Source organism: Myxocyprinus asiaticus, chromosome 4 (assembly GCF_019703515.2).
Source record: "Myxocyprinus asiaticus isolate MX2 ecotype Aquarium Trade chromosome 4, UBuf_Myxa_2, whole genome shotgun sequence".
In the NCBI taxonomy this organism is placed as follows: domain Eukaryota; kingdom Metazoa; phylum Chordata; class Actinopteri; order Cypriniformes; family Catostomidae; genus Myxocyprinus; species Myxocyprinus asiaticus.
In genome coordinates, this window is record NC_059347.1 from 43252548 (window position 1) to 43270093 (window position 17546).

Below are 17546 nucleotides of genomic sequence, written 5' to 3' on the forward strand. Positions count from 1 at the left end.
ATAAAAAAAAGAGCCTGTCTCCTTAAAGTAATCTAAAAATGGGCTCCAAGATTTTATAAAAAGATCGGGTATCATTCTGACTCCAAATTTGATCTTCTCAAGTTTGAGGGCAAAAAGTAGGTCAAAAACCCAATGACGGTAGGTTAGTGGAGATGGCAGCTTCCAATTAATTAGTATAAGTCGTCTAGCCAACAATGTGCAAAGTGCAACATTATCAGTCTTTAAGGTTGTCAGTTTAACATTTTCTGGAAGAACCCAAAATAATGCTGTCAAAGGGTTAGGGTCTATTACTGTGGTAAAAATGTCTGAGAAACAACTAAAAATTCTCCCCCAAAATCTTAATAACTTAGGACAGGACCAAAACGAATGAAACAGAGAGGCTGGTTCCACAACAAAGCGTGGACAGGTGGGGTCCAAATCAGGAATCAGAGTTGCACCTTAGACCAATGAATACGATGAACTATCTTAAATTGAATTAGCCTATGCCTAGCGCTAACTGAAGAAGAATGTATCCTTTTTAAGACAGTATTCCAAGTTTCATTTTCTAACATAATACCTACGTCATCCTTCCAGAGAGATTTTAATAACCTATTAGATGGGGTTTGTTTGTTATTAATTATACTATAAATCCTTGAAAATGGAACCTCTTATACAATTATGCTGATTTAAAATACACTCCAGGACACCACTAGGAGGGGCGGAGGGGAACTCCGGGAAATGTTTACGGGCAAAGCTCTGAGCTTGAAAATACCGGAATAAATGTGAATTAGACAAAGAACATTTTTCTTTAAGTTGGTCAAACGAAGCAAAATTGTTGTCTATAAATAACTGATCAATCATAATTAGACCTTGTGACTTCCAAATATTGAAAGCCCCGTCAAAAAGCGAAGGTGGAAAGGAAACATTACTGGCAATGGGTGCAGCTGAAGAAAGACATTTAAGCCCTAAAGCTCTGCGTAACTGAGTCCAAATCCTCAGAGAATGTTTAACAATTGGATTCTTAATCAAAATACTATGTGTAGGAGGGATAGAAGAACAGAGCAAAGATGTTAATGTGACTGGGGATCAACATACAGCCTCTATTTGCACCCAAAGATGTTTACACGATTGCAAATCATGTTGTACCCAGTACAATACGTTTCTGAAGTTGGCTGCCCAGTCGTAAGTTTGAAAATTAGGTAAAGCCAAACCTCCCACCTCCTTTGGCTTAACAAGATGTTTTATACTTATTCGCCTTGGTTTGTTATTCCAAATAAATGAAGAGAGAGTTTTTTCCAGACAGGAGAAAAATGACTTAGGAATAAATATGGGTAAACATTGAAATAAATATAAAAATTTGGGAAGAATGTTCATTTGAACTGTATTTACCCTTCCTATCAGCGAGAGAGGAAGGGGTTTCCATGATAAAAACAAAGATTTTGTGAGATCAAGTAAAGGGCTAAAATTGGCTTTAAATAAGTCAGCATGTCTACATGTCACTTGGACACCCAGGTACCTAAATTGGTAATTGACAACTCTGAATTGGAAATTTGAATATGAGATAATTAATGCAGCAGAATTCACTGGAAACAATTCGCTCTTAGAAAAATTCAACTTATAACCCGAAAAAGTACTAAATGAGTCCAACATTAAAAGTACTCGAGGAATTGAGACTAGGGGGTTGGATATAAATAAAATAAATTCAGCATATAAAGAAACATTTTGTTCTAGACCAGCACGGAAAATACCCTGCACCTCTGAGCCAGCACGTAGTGCAATTGCAAGGGGTTCAATAGCAATAGCAAATAAAAGCGGGGAAATGGGGCACCCCTGCCTTGTGCCCCGATATAGTGAGAAAGGATCTGAAATAATATTGTTTGAGCGTACAGATGCTGTGGGAGTGGCATAAAGGAGCTTTATCCAAGAAATTAATTTTAGACCAAATCCAAACCAAAACATTTATAAGATAGTTCCACTTGATGCGGTCAAATGCTTTCTCAGCATCTAGTGAGACCACAATTTCAGCGTTAATAGAATGAGGAGAATACAAATTAAAAAGATAAAATAGATAATATTTTAGCTAGTATCTTGTAGTCACAATTTAAAAACGATATGGGATGATAAGAACTGCATTCAATGCATATACATGCATTGGGGGGGGGGGTGTTATCGTTCTTGAGAATTAATGAGATAGTAGCTTGATAAAAGTTTGGGGGTAATTTAGAATTTTGGAGGCTCTCTAAAAAAACCAAAAGCAATACTGGGCATAATAATTTATAAAATGCTTTATAAAAATCGGACGGGAAACCGTCAGGACCTTCAGAGTTTATTTCTTTATAGTCAGTGGTAATAATTCCCGAAGATAAACTAAGTTGGGGTATCAAACGTGACGTCTGCGATTTGCGAATATGATAAGCTAACAATTTACCTGTTTTATCACCAAACTCGTAGACCCTATGTTGAGCACGTAAAAACTAATTCTTAGCCTCATCAATCAATAACAGATCATATATTGTCTGCAAAATCTGACGTTCTTTATAGAGGTTGGGTGAGGGATTCAGTGAGTACTGAACATCAATAGCTGTTATACAACTAGATAATTTATCTAGTTGCCTCTTTCGCTCTTTATTTTTATAAGACGAATATGAAATTATTAAGCCGTGCAGATAACATTTTTAAAGTCTCCCAAATGGTAGAATAAGCCATACTTTGAGTACTATTAAGTTCAAGAAAAGTAGATATATTTGAAGAGATACATTTTACAAATTCTCTGTCACTTAAAAGAGCAGACCATTGATGCTGCTTTGGAGGTGCTTTTGGAAAGCTAAGTTCAAGAACAACTAGTGCATGATCTGATACTACTATGCTTTCATATGAGCAATCCTGAAGATAAGGAAGAAGTTTGTTATCTAGAAAAAATTATCAATTCGCGAGTAGGACTGATGTACTTGAGAAAAAAATGAATATTTCCTTGTCGAGGGGTTTAAAAAACGAAACGCATCACAAATACCATAGTTATGTAGGAAAGATTGAATAATCTGCACATTTTGAAATAGAAGCTTTTTTTGAGGACCTATCAAGTCGTGGACATATCACAGTTAAAATCTCCACCCAGAATTAATGAATGAGAATGAAGGTCAAGTATACATAATTAAAAAAGAGGTAATAAAGGCAACATCATCATAATCAGGAGCATAGACATTAGCAAGAATTAGAGTGGTTAAAAACAAAGTTCCTGTTACAATGACATATCTGCACTTATGATCTGCAATAAATTGTGATACCACAAACGGAGTAGATTTATGTACTAAAATGCCACAACCCCTAGACTTGAACTGAAAATGTGAATGATAAACTTGCCCCACCCAGTCTTTTTTCAACTAAAATGGTCAGAAGAACAGAGATGATTTTCTTGAAGAAACACAAAATTGGCTTTCAGTTTTTTAAGATGGATCAGAACCGTATTACGCTTAACTGGATTATTCAGACCTTTACAGATCCAGCTAACCCATCTCACCAACCCATCTTCATTAGCCCTACCACCCATAATTTAAAGAAAAAGAAGAAAAAGAAAAAAGAAAAGTGAAACCCAAGTAGTTATACAAGGAACAGTAAATACAAAAAAGCATGTAAAAAATAAAAAAGAGCAATGGCCCAATCTTGTGCTCTTGAGATAAACAAAAAAATAAGAACATATTAACACACTTCAAGAACCCTAGCGCGAAGACCCACCCCCCGCCCTCACTGCCACTCCCCACCCCGCGCTCTTGACCTAAGCTAACACTCCCCCAACTAGAGTGTACGCTACCCTGAGGAAAAACCCCAATGTGCGTGTGAGATATTGTGTTTCTTACCTCGGACGCATCTCCGCAAACAAATAACAAATACAGCGAATGCAATCTAATACAAATAAACAAATATTAATATAAATTATTTTATTTAAAAAAACAAATCTAAACATATTAAACCACTTAGTTAAGAAAAGTGCTTTCAATAGTCTCTGGAAGAGAGAGAATGAGACATTAAGTTTCAGTAATTTGTGCCTATTCAAGCAGGTAGTAGGTGTTGTTTCACAAAAGTCATTGCCACGGCCGGAGTATCAAATTTGTGTTCAGTGCCATTCTTTGTGATTCTGAAGCCGGTGAGACCCTTTAGACCATACTTAACATCTGGCATGGACCTCAGTAAACGTTTCACCTCATAGTAGGCGGCCCGCTTCTTGGCAATCTCAGGCGGAAAGTCTGGGAAGACGAACACAGTTTTGTCTCTGAACTTAAGCTGCCCACCCTGGCTCGCTTTTCCCCAAATATCCTCCTTAACATCGTAGCGATGAAAACAAATAACGAAGGCTTGCGGACAGCTACCCTCTGCAGGCTTCGGTGCAAGTGTGCGATGAGCGCGAGCAAGGAGTGGAGGTTCGGGCAGATCAAATATTTCCGCTAAAGCATCTGCCACAAACTTTGTTGGTTGATGGCCCTCCAAACCTTCCGGAACTCCCACTAGGTGAAGATTAGATCTGCGGAAACGACACTCTAAATCGATGGACTTAGCTTGCAGTGAAGCGATCTCTTTCTGAAGAGAATCAACCGTAGGCTCGAGCGAGTGAAGACTGGTCGTCCATTCTGAGGTAGCGGTCTCTAGGCTAGTTAAGCGCTCACTCTGGGTTTTGAGATCTTCTTACAAAGTTGAAAATGTGTTGTCCATTTCTTCTTGTACCAGAGATATTTCACATCGAATTTCAGCGACGTGCACATCAAATATTAAGTGGATTCCACTTTCAAGCCTGCCGATGGCAGCCATAATCGCAACACCCTCAGGCGAGGAAAGTTCATCACACTTAGCCGTTTCCAGAGATGAGCCGCTGGCAACAGCCGAATCGACCTTCGTTTGTCGTTGGGCTTTTGAAGACATCGTTGGAACTCAAATAAGAATTACAATATTTGTTAGAAGTGTCCAACAAATACACGAGGAGTAAAAAGAACGCTGTATCAAGTGTTAAAACAAAATTTAAAAGCTGATTTGCGGAGCTCCCAACTTATGCGACCTCACATGGCGGATGCTAAACCGGAAGTAGAAGAGCACCTGGCATTTTCAGCAGCAAAAAATGCTTTGGTGGACACACGGCCTTAATGATGAGAGAAGGTACATTTTTGGGTGAACTTTCCATTTAAGGAAAAACAGTTAGATATTTTAGGAGGTGGCAGAAGCAAAAGGAGCAACCTCAGTGCACTGGTACCTGTGGAAAGACAACTGGTATTACATTTACATTTATGCATTTGGCAGACGCTTTTATCCAAAGCGACTTACAGTGTATTATTACAGGGACAATACCCCCGGAGCAACCTGGAGTTAAGTGCCTTGCACAAGGACACAATGGCGGTGGCTTTGGGGATCTAACCAGCAACCTGATTACCAGTTATGTGCTTTAGCCCACTACGCCACCACCACTCCATATCAGTATATCTGGTATCAGTATGACTGTCTCTTCCAGTTCAATATTACAATATTCACATTTACAAAGTGATGTTGAAGAAAAAGAGCTTTACCTTGAGTCTCTGTTGGACACTGAAGTTTCACATCCTGTCAGACGGGTGACACGACTGCAGCCATGACGCGAAGCATACTCGATCACTCTCATCATCGTTGAAGCAGCCGTTAACAGAGCTTCATTGATTATGATGTGAGTGACCTTTCATCGCGATGCGTCAGCTGTTGTCGCGCCACCCGCTTGACATGGTCGTGTCACTCTCTCATTTGTGCAAAGCCAGCGACCTTAACAGATATGAAATAAATTAGCTGCCAAACTAGCTTGGCAACATCAACATTGATGTTGTAATACAAATAAGTACTTTTAAAAAAACAATGATAAAAAAAAAAAAATGATCAAGTGAGACAACAGAAGTTTTTCCTGTCTCTACAGTAATGATGACTGATAGGAATACAAGTGAATGTGAATCTTAATTGAGGAAGATTCACCTCAGGACGTTTTCTCAGGACAGGAGGCAAAAATGATAGTTGAAAAACTGGTTTTATTCAGTCTGGCACAGATAAACCAGCAGTGGGTTATTTTGACCCATCAGCTTGGGTTGGCTGTGGTGAATTTTACTGTCAGTGACCATGACCCGGCCATTAACCCAGCAAAGTTAGGTTAAAACCTACCCAACACTGTGAAAATAACCCAACAAAATGACCCAGCAGACTCAACCCAACATTCTGGGTTAAAAAATAACCCAAAAAAATTTAGAGTGCACTGGGAGATAAAAACAATGAGGGACAACTTGAGGGCAGTAAATAATTTTGTGTATTTTCTTTTTGCTAGCCAGCTGACACAGTCATGTCATTTTACAGATACATCAGTGATGAAAAGTAATTCAGATTATATTCATCTTTTCTTTGAGACAGCACAAAAAAGAAAGAAAAGATGACTGAAACAGGCAAATTGCTAGCAACACAGACACAGTGTTTATCATGTACTGTGTGAACTTTAAAAATACAGTACATGTATCTTTTAAAACCAAAAATTATACAATTTCAGGCCTTTATTGCATTTCAAGCCTTTATTCAGAAATGTATTGCATTCAGCACCTTTATTATATTAAAGGACCAAAGAGGACCATTATATTTGTGACCTCAACACCCGTGACCCCCCACCCCCAAAATGGTTTGGTCCTCCCCAATGTTCAAGACATGGTTACAGCCTTGGACAGAACAGATGCTAAAATTATTTTTTTTAAATAAAGGCCTATATATAAAAAAGTCCCATCTCCACGATGCCCACTGTCACATTTTTTAACCGCAATGTATCATTCCAATAAACCATAACACCCCTACAAATCAGACATCACTAAGGCTTGCAAGCAAGTTGTACTCTACACAACAGCAATATTTTCCAAAACAATGCAGAGCATAATCAGAATAATGTATATTATTAATTAAACATTAACATTTTTAGATTGTATACATTTCCATGACTTTTCCAGAAATGCCCAGGTTTTCCACACAGACACACATGCTTAATGAATTAAACAGTAATAAAAACAAACTCCATTTTTCATTCCATTTTTTGCCAACCTCATTTGTAACAAAGGCAAAATTTGCACTAACTGCTTAACAACAGCATGAAGAGTCACAAGTCCGCTGCATTTCCATCCTGCGGAACCGGACGGACTGACAGTGGAAGAGTTGTGGAGAGACAGAGAGTGATGCGATATCCTGGGGGCTTCACAGATTGATCTGCAATGGTTGATGCACCCCAGGAATATGTGCACTGCTCTAAAATGAAGAGAGCTTGCAAAGCAGAAAAGCTCCTCTCCATCTGAAAACAACTTACCGGCTGACAATGTCAATTACACCAGACCTTGGGCAAGGTTTTCACCTTCTTTGTTAGCCCAAATAGAGAGATATTCATTCTCATTGAAAGAGAAAAATGGCAAAAGATGACTGGACACAAAAAGAGTTGAAAAGAAGTCAAGTGTGCATCTTGGATGTTAAGTGCATAATTTCTGTGCAAATAGTGACATTAAATACAATTGCAGGAACCATGATTGTCCCCAAATATGTTGGACCACTCAAACAAACAAAGCAATGTTTTGATAGCGCCACAATGTTACCATTCTTCAGGAAGTCAACCAATGCAAGACAGTTGTCTCTACAGTTTAAATTAGAATTGGATACAGTATTTAAACATAAAAATGATACACATCACCTTGAAAGGTTGCTATGATTCTGAATGATCCACAAACTATACAAACTTAAATGCCAAGTTAGTATATTTAAGCCTTTATCACTGCTATATCTAATTTTGCATTTGCCATTAATCTTTAAAGAGTTTAACAAGCACTCTACAAATATCAGTTAGCATTTTAATGTCTTCCAACTATACATAAATCACATTGCCTTAGGCATGCAAACTCAGACATACTCTGACCTTTCTTTCTTAATCTAGAACACACACATACAATCCCGTACTTCTCAATTTCAGTGTCTGGTCTACGTCTATGTCCATCGCATGTAAGTGCTGAGGCTGCAGGTTGAGTGTGATCTACACATGATAATCATGTGACATATGGAAAAAAGTCTGTGTCACATACCTTTTCTCATATCTTACACAGTAATGTTTCATGTCCACCGCAATAAAGAAAGAGAAATGAGCACCATGGCACTGCTAAGATACAGGCATCAAGAACAGGACTTTTGCAATGGAAAGGATTTAATTGAATCAATAGTCGTTTTTCCACTATCGGGCCAGTGCGAGCCAGGGCCATAAACTGGTCAGCCGGGGTCAATGGCCTCAGACCTCAAGCTTCGAGACCGAAATCGCTCTGCATTCCCACCATTGGACCAAAAGCACAGCTGCCCTAAAACCCGCCCTTAATATGCCGCCCTAGTGCAAACGTCGCACACCCCTCCCATTTCCCAACCAAACCAAATATGCATGTTATCTAGTATATCAAGTTTATCTTGTATGTAAATGTTAGCTAGCTAGCAAGATAAGTTAGCAGTGACAAATCACTGACTTTACTGCCATGGTGTCCCGAGTAGTCTCTCCACTAACAGCGGGATGATGTCCCAGCACACTGTCCATGATCTCGAACCATGGAAAGTTCTTCCTTTGGGCACCGCTTTGTCCATTGTGTCTTAACGGATTTGTAATGTGCCCGCTATTTTTTTTCGCAGAGAAGCAGGTGCGTGATGTCACACAAACATGTCGGCACCCAGAAAGATGTACAATATTAGTGATAAACATTCACTTTTATTAAATGATATCGATCAATGAGTCACAGTTCCTACATTACAAGATATTAAAGCTTGTTTAACAAACGTTTGCAGAGACAGGTTTACATGATCGTTTTTGATGATCGTACACCCCTGTAGCATAAATGCTAGTGTAGCAGCATTGTTTATCAATTGAGTTGCTAAGAGACATCTCTGGTGACAAGCTTGGTTGTTTAAACAACCCGACAGTGAAAAAGCTAATGTCTCCAACAGCAGCACAGAATTTATGAGTGGTTTCATCCAAGTTTTATCTAGATCTACAGGTTAATCTTGAGAATGACCTATATTTCAAAAGGTTTAAGCCTCTCTAACATGTTCCATCAGTCCCAAAGATAAAATACTGGCACTTCATAGATCCTTTTTAGTGACATTAAAGCTGTCATAGCCTTTTAGAAGTAACCTTACAAGGACCTCCTGCCTGTGTTCTCTCAAAGGGATTTTAGAGGTTAGAGATTAACATGATGAAGATCAAATGGTTCCAAAAAGAGGCGTTTATTTCCACCAAATGCGTGTGGTGGGTGTGTCTGGTCAGTTTGAACTGTAATGAACTTTGGAATAATTCTTCAGGGTGCTGAGGAAGAAACCCTCATTAAACCAGAGGGCATTTTGGTTTTAAAGCTAGATTAATGCAACTGTCTTGACCGGGTGAATCATAGAGCATGAAAGGTTAATGATACAGTGGTGTTTTCAAATTGTAAATTGTAGCCTCTGTTTGTAAAATATGCTGAAAAGGTCTGTTCTAATGATTTGACATTAAAGTTGTGGTCTATATACAGTATGGTTGCAACGTTGCTAGGTTACAGCAGAAATACAATCTAAATCTCTTTTTATTCTGTAGTATTATTTACACATTTGCCTGATTTTAAATACAGTATAGGGAGACTAGGGGGCAATGTAACAGGGGCAATTTCAAAACTAAATCTCTTCAATCACAAATGAGTCAGAATGATGACCTTTAGGATTTTTTTCAGCAGCGGTGCTGTTGTACGTGCGTCCACAAGCCTGCAACACCGGATCCGTATTAATGTGTGTCGGTGGTGGAATAGCTTAAAACAGGGGTGTCAAACTCAATTTTAGCCTGGGCCACATGAGGGTTTATTTGTGCCCTCAAAGGGCTGGTTGAAATTGTGGCACCAGCACCTGCTTTGGTAGCACCCATGCAATTACCAATAATATTTTGACAGTATGCCTGTATCATTGGTTTTGAGGTTGGGATGCAGATGTCAAGTCAGAAATTCCAAGATGTAAATTATAATACTAACAACAGCAACATCTGTGGGGGAAAAATGAACACCTAATTTTTAAAAATTGAAATATTATGACAGTAAGTTGGGTCTCATTTACAGATTCCCTTCATCAGGCTCCTACTGATTGAACTAGTCATCTCTTGACATTTCTGAAGGCAAACAAAACCACCTACATTTTCCCACAATCAGAGAGCATTACAAGAAAACAGATTTTACACAGGTAAAAAACTGATAGCTTGGTCCATAATAATTATGAAAATGTATCATAGTTTTTCATAGTATCCATAGTTTTAACAACGATATTTGTAATAAGACCATGGTAACCATGGGTAAAACCATGCATGGCTCCTCACTAACATGGTTAGTAACTGTGGTTTCTATGTAAAGAACTATGCCATTTTTGTCATGAAAAACAGCAGTCTAAATACATTTAGAAACCTTATCTGCCACAAATACCATAGTCAATACAGTTAGTGTTACTACTGTAAATCCATGGGAAATGTTTGTAAGCGTTGTGATCTGAGAATTGAAAAGCCTTCTAATTGATGTTTTCTCCTGTTTTCTTTGTCAGTGTAGTTTAGAATGTTTGTTTTAAACTAGTTTCATCATGGAGATATTTGGAGTTTTGCAACAGACAATTCTGTGCTGCATTCAAACGAGTTTCACATTCCCAGTCGCGCATCTCACTGGTTCACAAGCACATTTAAAATAGTCTGTGCTGTGTGGTTGAGACTGAGACCAGCCCGCGAGTAAACGCATCTGCCCTGTGCTTGCACAGTTCTTTCTATTCTGCTGTGTTGATTATTGATCCGGGTACTGTATAGCATAGTTATGATCTGCGCTCTCCGTGAGTTAATGCACCTCTGCGCTTGCTCTGCTCTATTCATTGAGCCGCTGCCATTCCGCTTCAGAAGCTAGCAAAATGCGCTTCAAAACATAAGGTTAATTTTACAGGGGAAGGCTTATTAATATTTATGAGGAAAGCGCTAACTGATTGGTCAGAGAGACGTTCCGATCATCTGCCATACTTCGTTTCAGAAATGAGCTCGCAGGCCACATGAAGTGTGTTTACATTTACATTTATGCATTTGGCAGATGCTTTTATCCAAAGTGACTTACAGTGCCCTTATTACAGGGACAATCCCCCTGGAGCAACCTGGAATTAAGTGCCTTGCTCAAGGACACAATGTTGGTGGCTGTGGGGTTTGAACCAACAACTTTCTGCTTACTAGTTTAGTGCTTCAGTCCACTACACCACCACCACTCCTATCACACACCACATCATGCTGTGTTACACGATGATGTCACTGTGAGTTTGTGTGTGTATTCGTGATGGGGTCTCTTTCGCAGTGTAGAAAGCGCACAGCTGACTGGGGCTAGCAAGCATTACGTTGCGTCAAAAATATTAAAAGAAAGATGTGAAATTTAATTGCGGCACTCATAATTCAGCAGCGGTGGTGCGCCGCTCCAGAATGCATACAGGGGAAACACTGTGATGACAGTTATAGATGCTCAGTAAAGTTCCTCTGTCTGTGAAAAAGGAGTGCGATTGTTTCACTTTGTTAAAAGCATACTAAAACGTATTTTATGATGTCTAATATTTTTCTTCTGCTGTCTAAAGTTATTATGCCTTAGTTTGAATTTAACATTACACAGTGCATCCGGAAAGTATTCACAGTGCTTCACTTTTTCCACATTTTGTTGTTACAGCCTTATTCGATTAAATTCATTATTTTCCTCAAAATTCTACAAACAATACCCCATAATGACAACGTGAAAGAAGTTTGTTTGAAATCTTTGCAAATTTATTAAAAATAAAAAAAAACACAAGTACATAAGTATTCACAGCCTTTGCCATGACACTCAAAATTGAGCTCAGGTGCATCCTGTTTCCACTGATCATCCTTGAGATGTTTCTATAACTTGATTGGTGTCCACCTGTGGTAAATTCAGTTGATTAGACATGATTTGGAAAGGCACACACCTGTCTATATAAGGTCCCACAGTTAACAGTGCATGTCAGAGCACAAACCAAGCCATGAAGTCCAAGGAATTGTCTGTAGACCTCCGAGACAGGCTTGTATCGAGGCACAAATTTGGGGAAGGGTACAGAAAAATTTCTGCAGCATTGGAGGTCCCAATGAGCACAGTGGCCTCCATCATCCGTAAACGGAAGAAGTCTGGAAAAACCAGGACTCTTCCTAGAGCTGGCCGCCTGGCCAAACTGAGTGATCGGGGGAGAAGGGCCTTAGTCAGGGAGGAGGCCAAGAACCTGATGGTCACTCTGACAGAGCTCCAGCGTTTCTCTGTGGAGAGAGGAGAACCTTCCAGAAGAACAACCATCTCTGCAGCACTCCACCAATCAGGCCTGTATGGTAGAGTGGCCAGACGGAAGCCACGCCTCAGTAAAAGGCATACGACAGCCCGCCTGGAGTTTGCCAAAAGGCACCTGAAGGACTCTCAGACCATGAGAAACAATTCTCTGGTCTGATGAAACAAAGATTGAACTTTTTGGCCTGAATGGCAAGCATCATGTCTGGAGGAAACCAGGCACCGCTCATCACCTGGCCAATACTATCCTACAGTGAAGCATGGTGGTGGCAGCATCATACTGTGGGGATGTTTTTCAGCGGCAGGAACTGGGAGACTAGTCAGGATCGAGGGAAAGATGAATGCAGCAATGTACAGAGACATCCTTGATGAAAACCTGCTCCAGAGCGCTCTGGACCTCAGACTGGGGCGTAGGTTTATCTTCCAACAGGACAACGACCCTAAGCACACAGCCAAGATAACAAAGGAGTGGCTTCGGGACAACTCTGTGAATGTCCTTGAGTGGCCCAGCCAGAGCCCAGACTTGAACCCGATTGAACATCTCTGAAGAGATCTGAAAATGGCTGTGCACCGATGCTCCCCATCCAACCTGATGGAGCTTGAGAGGTCCTGCAAAGAAGAATGGAAGAAACTGCCCAAAAATAGGTGTGCCAAGCTTGTAGCATCATACTCAAAAAGACTTGAGGCTGTAATTGGTGCCAAAGGTGCTTCAATATTGAGCAAAGGCTGTGAATACTTATGTACATGTGATTTAAAATAAATAAATAAATAAAATATATATATATATATATATATATATATATATATATATATATATATATTTTTTTTTAATAAGTTTGCAAAGATTTCAAACAAACTTCTTTCACGTTGTCATTATGGGGTATTGTTTGTAAAATTTTGAGGAAAATAATGAATTTAATCAATTTTGGAATAAGGCTGTAACATAACAAAATGTGGAAAAAGTGAAGCGCTGTGAATACTTTCCGGATGTATCTATGTTATTTCTAGGTTGATGGTTAAAACATGAATGACAGACGTAAACTTCTGGAAATCTATCTTACATTTCAGGGTTCCAGACTAATAAAATGACTAACAAGCCCGAAATACACATGGGAAAACAATTTTGAAATGTTTGCGCTCCCAGTTGTGATCTCACTGATGGCTGATTTGCTGAGAAAATGACTCGAACTCAAACTGCTAACCTGAGCTCCTGAGTTCAAGTGAGCTCTTGTATGGTGATTCATTATAAAGACCCGGTTCAAAAGAGTCATTTGTTCATGAATCGGACATCATGGCTCGCGCTGTGTTTGTTGCTGCGTGCAGCCAGCAAGCTCATATCATCAACAGAAAGGGTGAAAAGCGGCGCGAACACACTAGCACTGTAAAGATGTATTCAATAACTCACAAGATGATATCTGATGAAACTGCATATGAACGCACACAACCCGACTGTCGCCAATGGCGACTAGATTTTAAATTAGCCCTGGAGCCCTGCATTTGAAATTATGATCAAGGTTTTCTCATTATAGATCTATTAATAGTACAGTTACATTTAAATATTTATTTTACCAAAAGATGGCGGGCAGATTTGTTTTCGTCTTTGAGTTATAAAGGTAAAATATGAAATAATAATAATAATAAAAATAATTGTGTATTTGCTCCTGGTCTCCCTTACATCTCACTTCGGTTTCGTAAACAAGGTTGAGCTACCTACCTAAATCAGAGGAACATATGTAACACAATAAAACCCTTCAAGACAACGTCATTGATTAGATTTTACATCCTGGGCTGAGTCATCTGTGACACTGAACCGCTGTGACTGACTCAATATTAGGTAATCAAATTAGAGCTTGCAGGGCAATAATCCTGATTAGCATAGCATGTTACAATCTGACAGTATTAACAGAGGTAACCTCTCTGCATTGAAGGGGAAGGTTGACATAGCACACCAGAAAACAAATTGATTACATACACAGAATCCACAGATAACCAGGCAATAGTGCAAAAAAGACCAGCTTGCCTCACTGCAGCTCCTCAGAGACTCATGGCACACTGCAAATCTTGACCAAGAGGTGTCTCCTTTAGAGACTGAATTGTGGTAGAGGCCAAGTTGCCTAGTCCTTCAGCTTGGCTCTCCAAAACACTTTCTTTGTCCTGCATGTTCACAGCTTTTATGGCTTTTTATATAGAGTAAACAATATAGCTTACCCAAAAATAGAGGTTTACAAAGGATAGTTTACCTTAAATGAAAATTCTGTCATTATTTACACACGTTATGTTGATTCAAACTCATATGAAAGCCATACAGGTTTCGTGAGTAAATGATGACAGAATTTTCATTTTTGATTGAACCATCCCTTTGATTACACCTTCCCATATGTGTACGAGAATTTTTCATTTCCCTTCTTGCATTGAACACAAAGGCCATAAAATGCATAAGGCCAGCTCTGAGAAGAGGTGAACTACCTGTAGGCATTTTTGGATGCAGGCCGAGGGTCAAACTTGAAGAAGATGATGCACATGAGGAGGTCACTGATGGCAGGAGTTTTCAATCACAGTTAGGTCAGAGGTCAGAGCTGGGACATGCTAGGTGCTAGAAGATGAGAATGAGACCATGAATTTTGGATAGGAGAAGACAAAAGCTGTCCCAGTAAGGCAGAGGTCAGCACTGATCCAACATTATTCCAGGAAAAATTCTCACTTAAATCTAACAATACCTCAGTCTAAAAATAAACAACATAGCGATCATGAGATTGCAATAATTATTTCAGACCAGAGGAAAACACTACAACCATGGTCAAACATTTGACAGTCTCCTACTTGTATTACAAGACACAGTGTCCTAACAGAAATGTACAGTATCTCGAGAAGCTTACAAGTTTCGGTGCAAGAGTCCTCAATAGCAGAATACTGATGCTGTATTAAAGGGATAGTTCATCCAAAAATGAAAATTCTGTCATCATTTATACAAACTCATGTTGTTCCAAACCAATATGACTTTCCTTCTTACGTGACACACAAAAGGAGATGTAATGCAGAATGTTCAGTCTCAGTCACCATTCACTTTCATTGTATGGAAAAAGGATGCAATGAAAGTGAATGGTGACTGAGGCTATCATTCAGCCTAACATCATATTTTGTGTTTCACAAAGTAAAGAAAGTCATACGGGTTTAGAACAACATGAGGGTCAGTAAATGATGACAGATTTTGGTTTTGGTTTTTTGAATGTACTATCCCTTTAAGAGTATTACTAACAGAATCACTGATATGACACTGCCCTTTACCCTGAACACACCACGCCTACTGAACACAGACATGACAGCAATATGCATAAATATTCGGACATAATTTCCACTTTTTTGGTATATTTAGACAGTTAGCGTTCAGACACATAGCTTGGTCAATAACAATCAGTGTTTTAAGATATTATACTGTCTAGATGTATTCCATTAGACATAGGTTAAGTTTAAACTGCTGTCTTTGTTCCCCAAAGTTGATTATTCATGGCAAATTATCAAGTACGTTTAAAGTCAGGCTCGTGTCAGTTGAGAGAAACAGTTTGACAGCAGGCTAGCAGTAGCCTAACAAGCTTGCTAACGGGTTGGCTAACTTAAGGACAACGAACAAAATCAAGTTTGGTTTCTGTTTATAAAAAAAACTATTCTGGATATTACTCACGGATCCATGTGTTGTTCATGATTAATTCGTTGTGCTGGTACTGTGAGAGGTAACAGAGCACAGGCTAATTCTGCACTGTACAAAGGGCAAAACCAACCTCAGTTTGACATCGGCGAGAAACCCCTGCTTTGATTGGCTGAAACTAGATCTGACAGCGACGACTGCACCGCCCACAATATAAAAACAGTTCAGGGAACAGTGTTCATTTCGCCGTTTAAACATACTGTATGCACGACCAGAAGTTCAGAGAAACTGATCCCAGATCAGAATCGTCGAGCGTTTGCTATTTCTGAACGTGGTTCTTTTTTTCCATTTTAAATAGATTTGTATTCATTATACTATAATTATACATTTCATTTGACATAATATAGTAAATTATAATGTTCAAACATGAATTAACTAAGTTTATATTAATAGCTATAAATTGAATTCTTTACACATTAGGGGTCGTTCACACCGAAAACGGTTTTGCATCTATCTGCGCTATTTTTTTAAAGACGTCTTTGTCCGTTTGTGTTTTACACGTCGTGTCAAGCTAAAAGGAACTTCAAATTTCACGTCTCGCGACACCTGCGTTCTGCTTTATTCGCATCTATAGTTTTAGCGCACGAACATTTTCGGCCTGAACGGCCCCTTAAGCGTTCATCAAAAAGCTGAATCTGATTAGATGGGAGAGACATTTAGTGACAGCGATATAACCAATGAAAATGCTGTTTCTTTAACTGAAGGTGTAGATTCAATGGTGAGAATTGAAATATTTTCCTCGAAGGCATTGGGGCAAATATATTAGTGGTACCACGCATGGCGAGCCAACTTGCTTAAACACCTAATCAGAACCTATTTGTTTTAAACGTAATCTGGTGATATTGACGCGAATATATGTTTTTATATGTGTAGTTAACCCAATATATATTTGTCTATTTAAAACGTCGCTTTATCGCTGTTCAAGTGCGCACTTAGTAGTGTTTAAAAGCCAGCCTTGGAAAAATCCAATAACAGCGAAAGGGTTTCTTTCATTATGTCTGTTGTACAAGTCCCGCATTAACATTTCCTTCGTAAAATAACATGTCTTCAATGAAAATGTGAGCATCGAGTTGGACGGTCTCGCTGAGGTGCATCAAGCTCACCGTGGAATCATCCGCTGCTGCTGTTAATGTTGACAAGTTGAACGAGTGTGCTGCTGTCCCTCTAACTCACAGAGAGGAGAGAGGTAAGATTACTCATTCTTCTGCACCGCTTTACCTTTTTACCCGTATGATCAATTGTCCCGAAGCTCTGCATTTAGAAACTGAAAGTTTATTTATACTACGTTCATTCGTGTGTGCGTATCTCAACTGATCAACGAGAGCAGTTGTGCGGCTCTAGTATAATATATTTCCTTTTTTATTTTCGCTTTTTATATCTCACAGTGATACTATGCTTTTAAGCGTTTGGAGACGTATGCTATCACTTGGCCACAACTGGTACGTTGTTTTCAGGCATAGTAACACAATGAGGTGCTCGTGCTTTAATTTGATCGCGCGTGAGTGTTTTGA

General features: G+C 39.2%; 2 protein-coding genes across 6 annotated transcripts in view; one reads left to right on the top strand and one right to left on the bottom strand.

Moving 5' to 3' along the window:
• Positions 1–17286, bottom strand: part of LOC127432592 (transport and Golgi organization protein 2 homolog) — a 57484-nt gene extending 40198 nt beyond the window's left edge. For 2 of the 4 annotated variants that reach the window (XM_051683906.1, XM_051683879.1), the window contains exons 1-2: positions 16012–16128; positions 14799–14925 (exon numbers count right to left, since the gene is read on the bottom strand). In XM_051683906.1, the coding sequence (XP_051539866.1) occupies positions 14799–14854 (56 nt within the window). In that variant the 5' untranslated portion in view covers positions 14855–14925; positions 16012–16128. Of the gene's footprint in view, positions 1–14798; positions 14926–16011; positions 16129–17138 lie in introns of those variants that run through there. The other 2 variants (XM_051683888.1, XM_051683897.1) reach the window with 2 other exon arrangements.
• Positions 16662–17546, top strand: part of LOC127432514 (splicing regulator ARVCF-like) — a 253983-nt gene continuing 253098 nt past the window's right edge. The window contains exon 1 of one of the 2 annotated variants that reach the window (XM_051683768.1): positions 16662–17221. The gene's annotated coding sequence lies outside the window, so the exon portion shown is untranslated. The remainder of the gene's footprint in view (positions 17222–17546) is intronic. The other variant, XM_051683742.1, reaches the window with a different exon arrangement.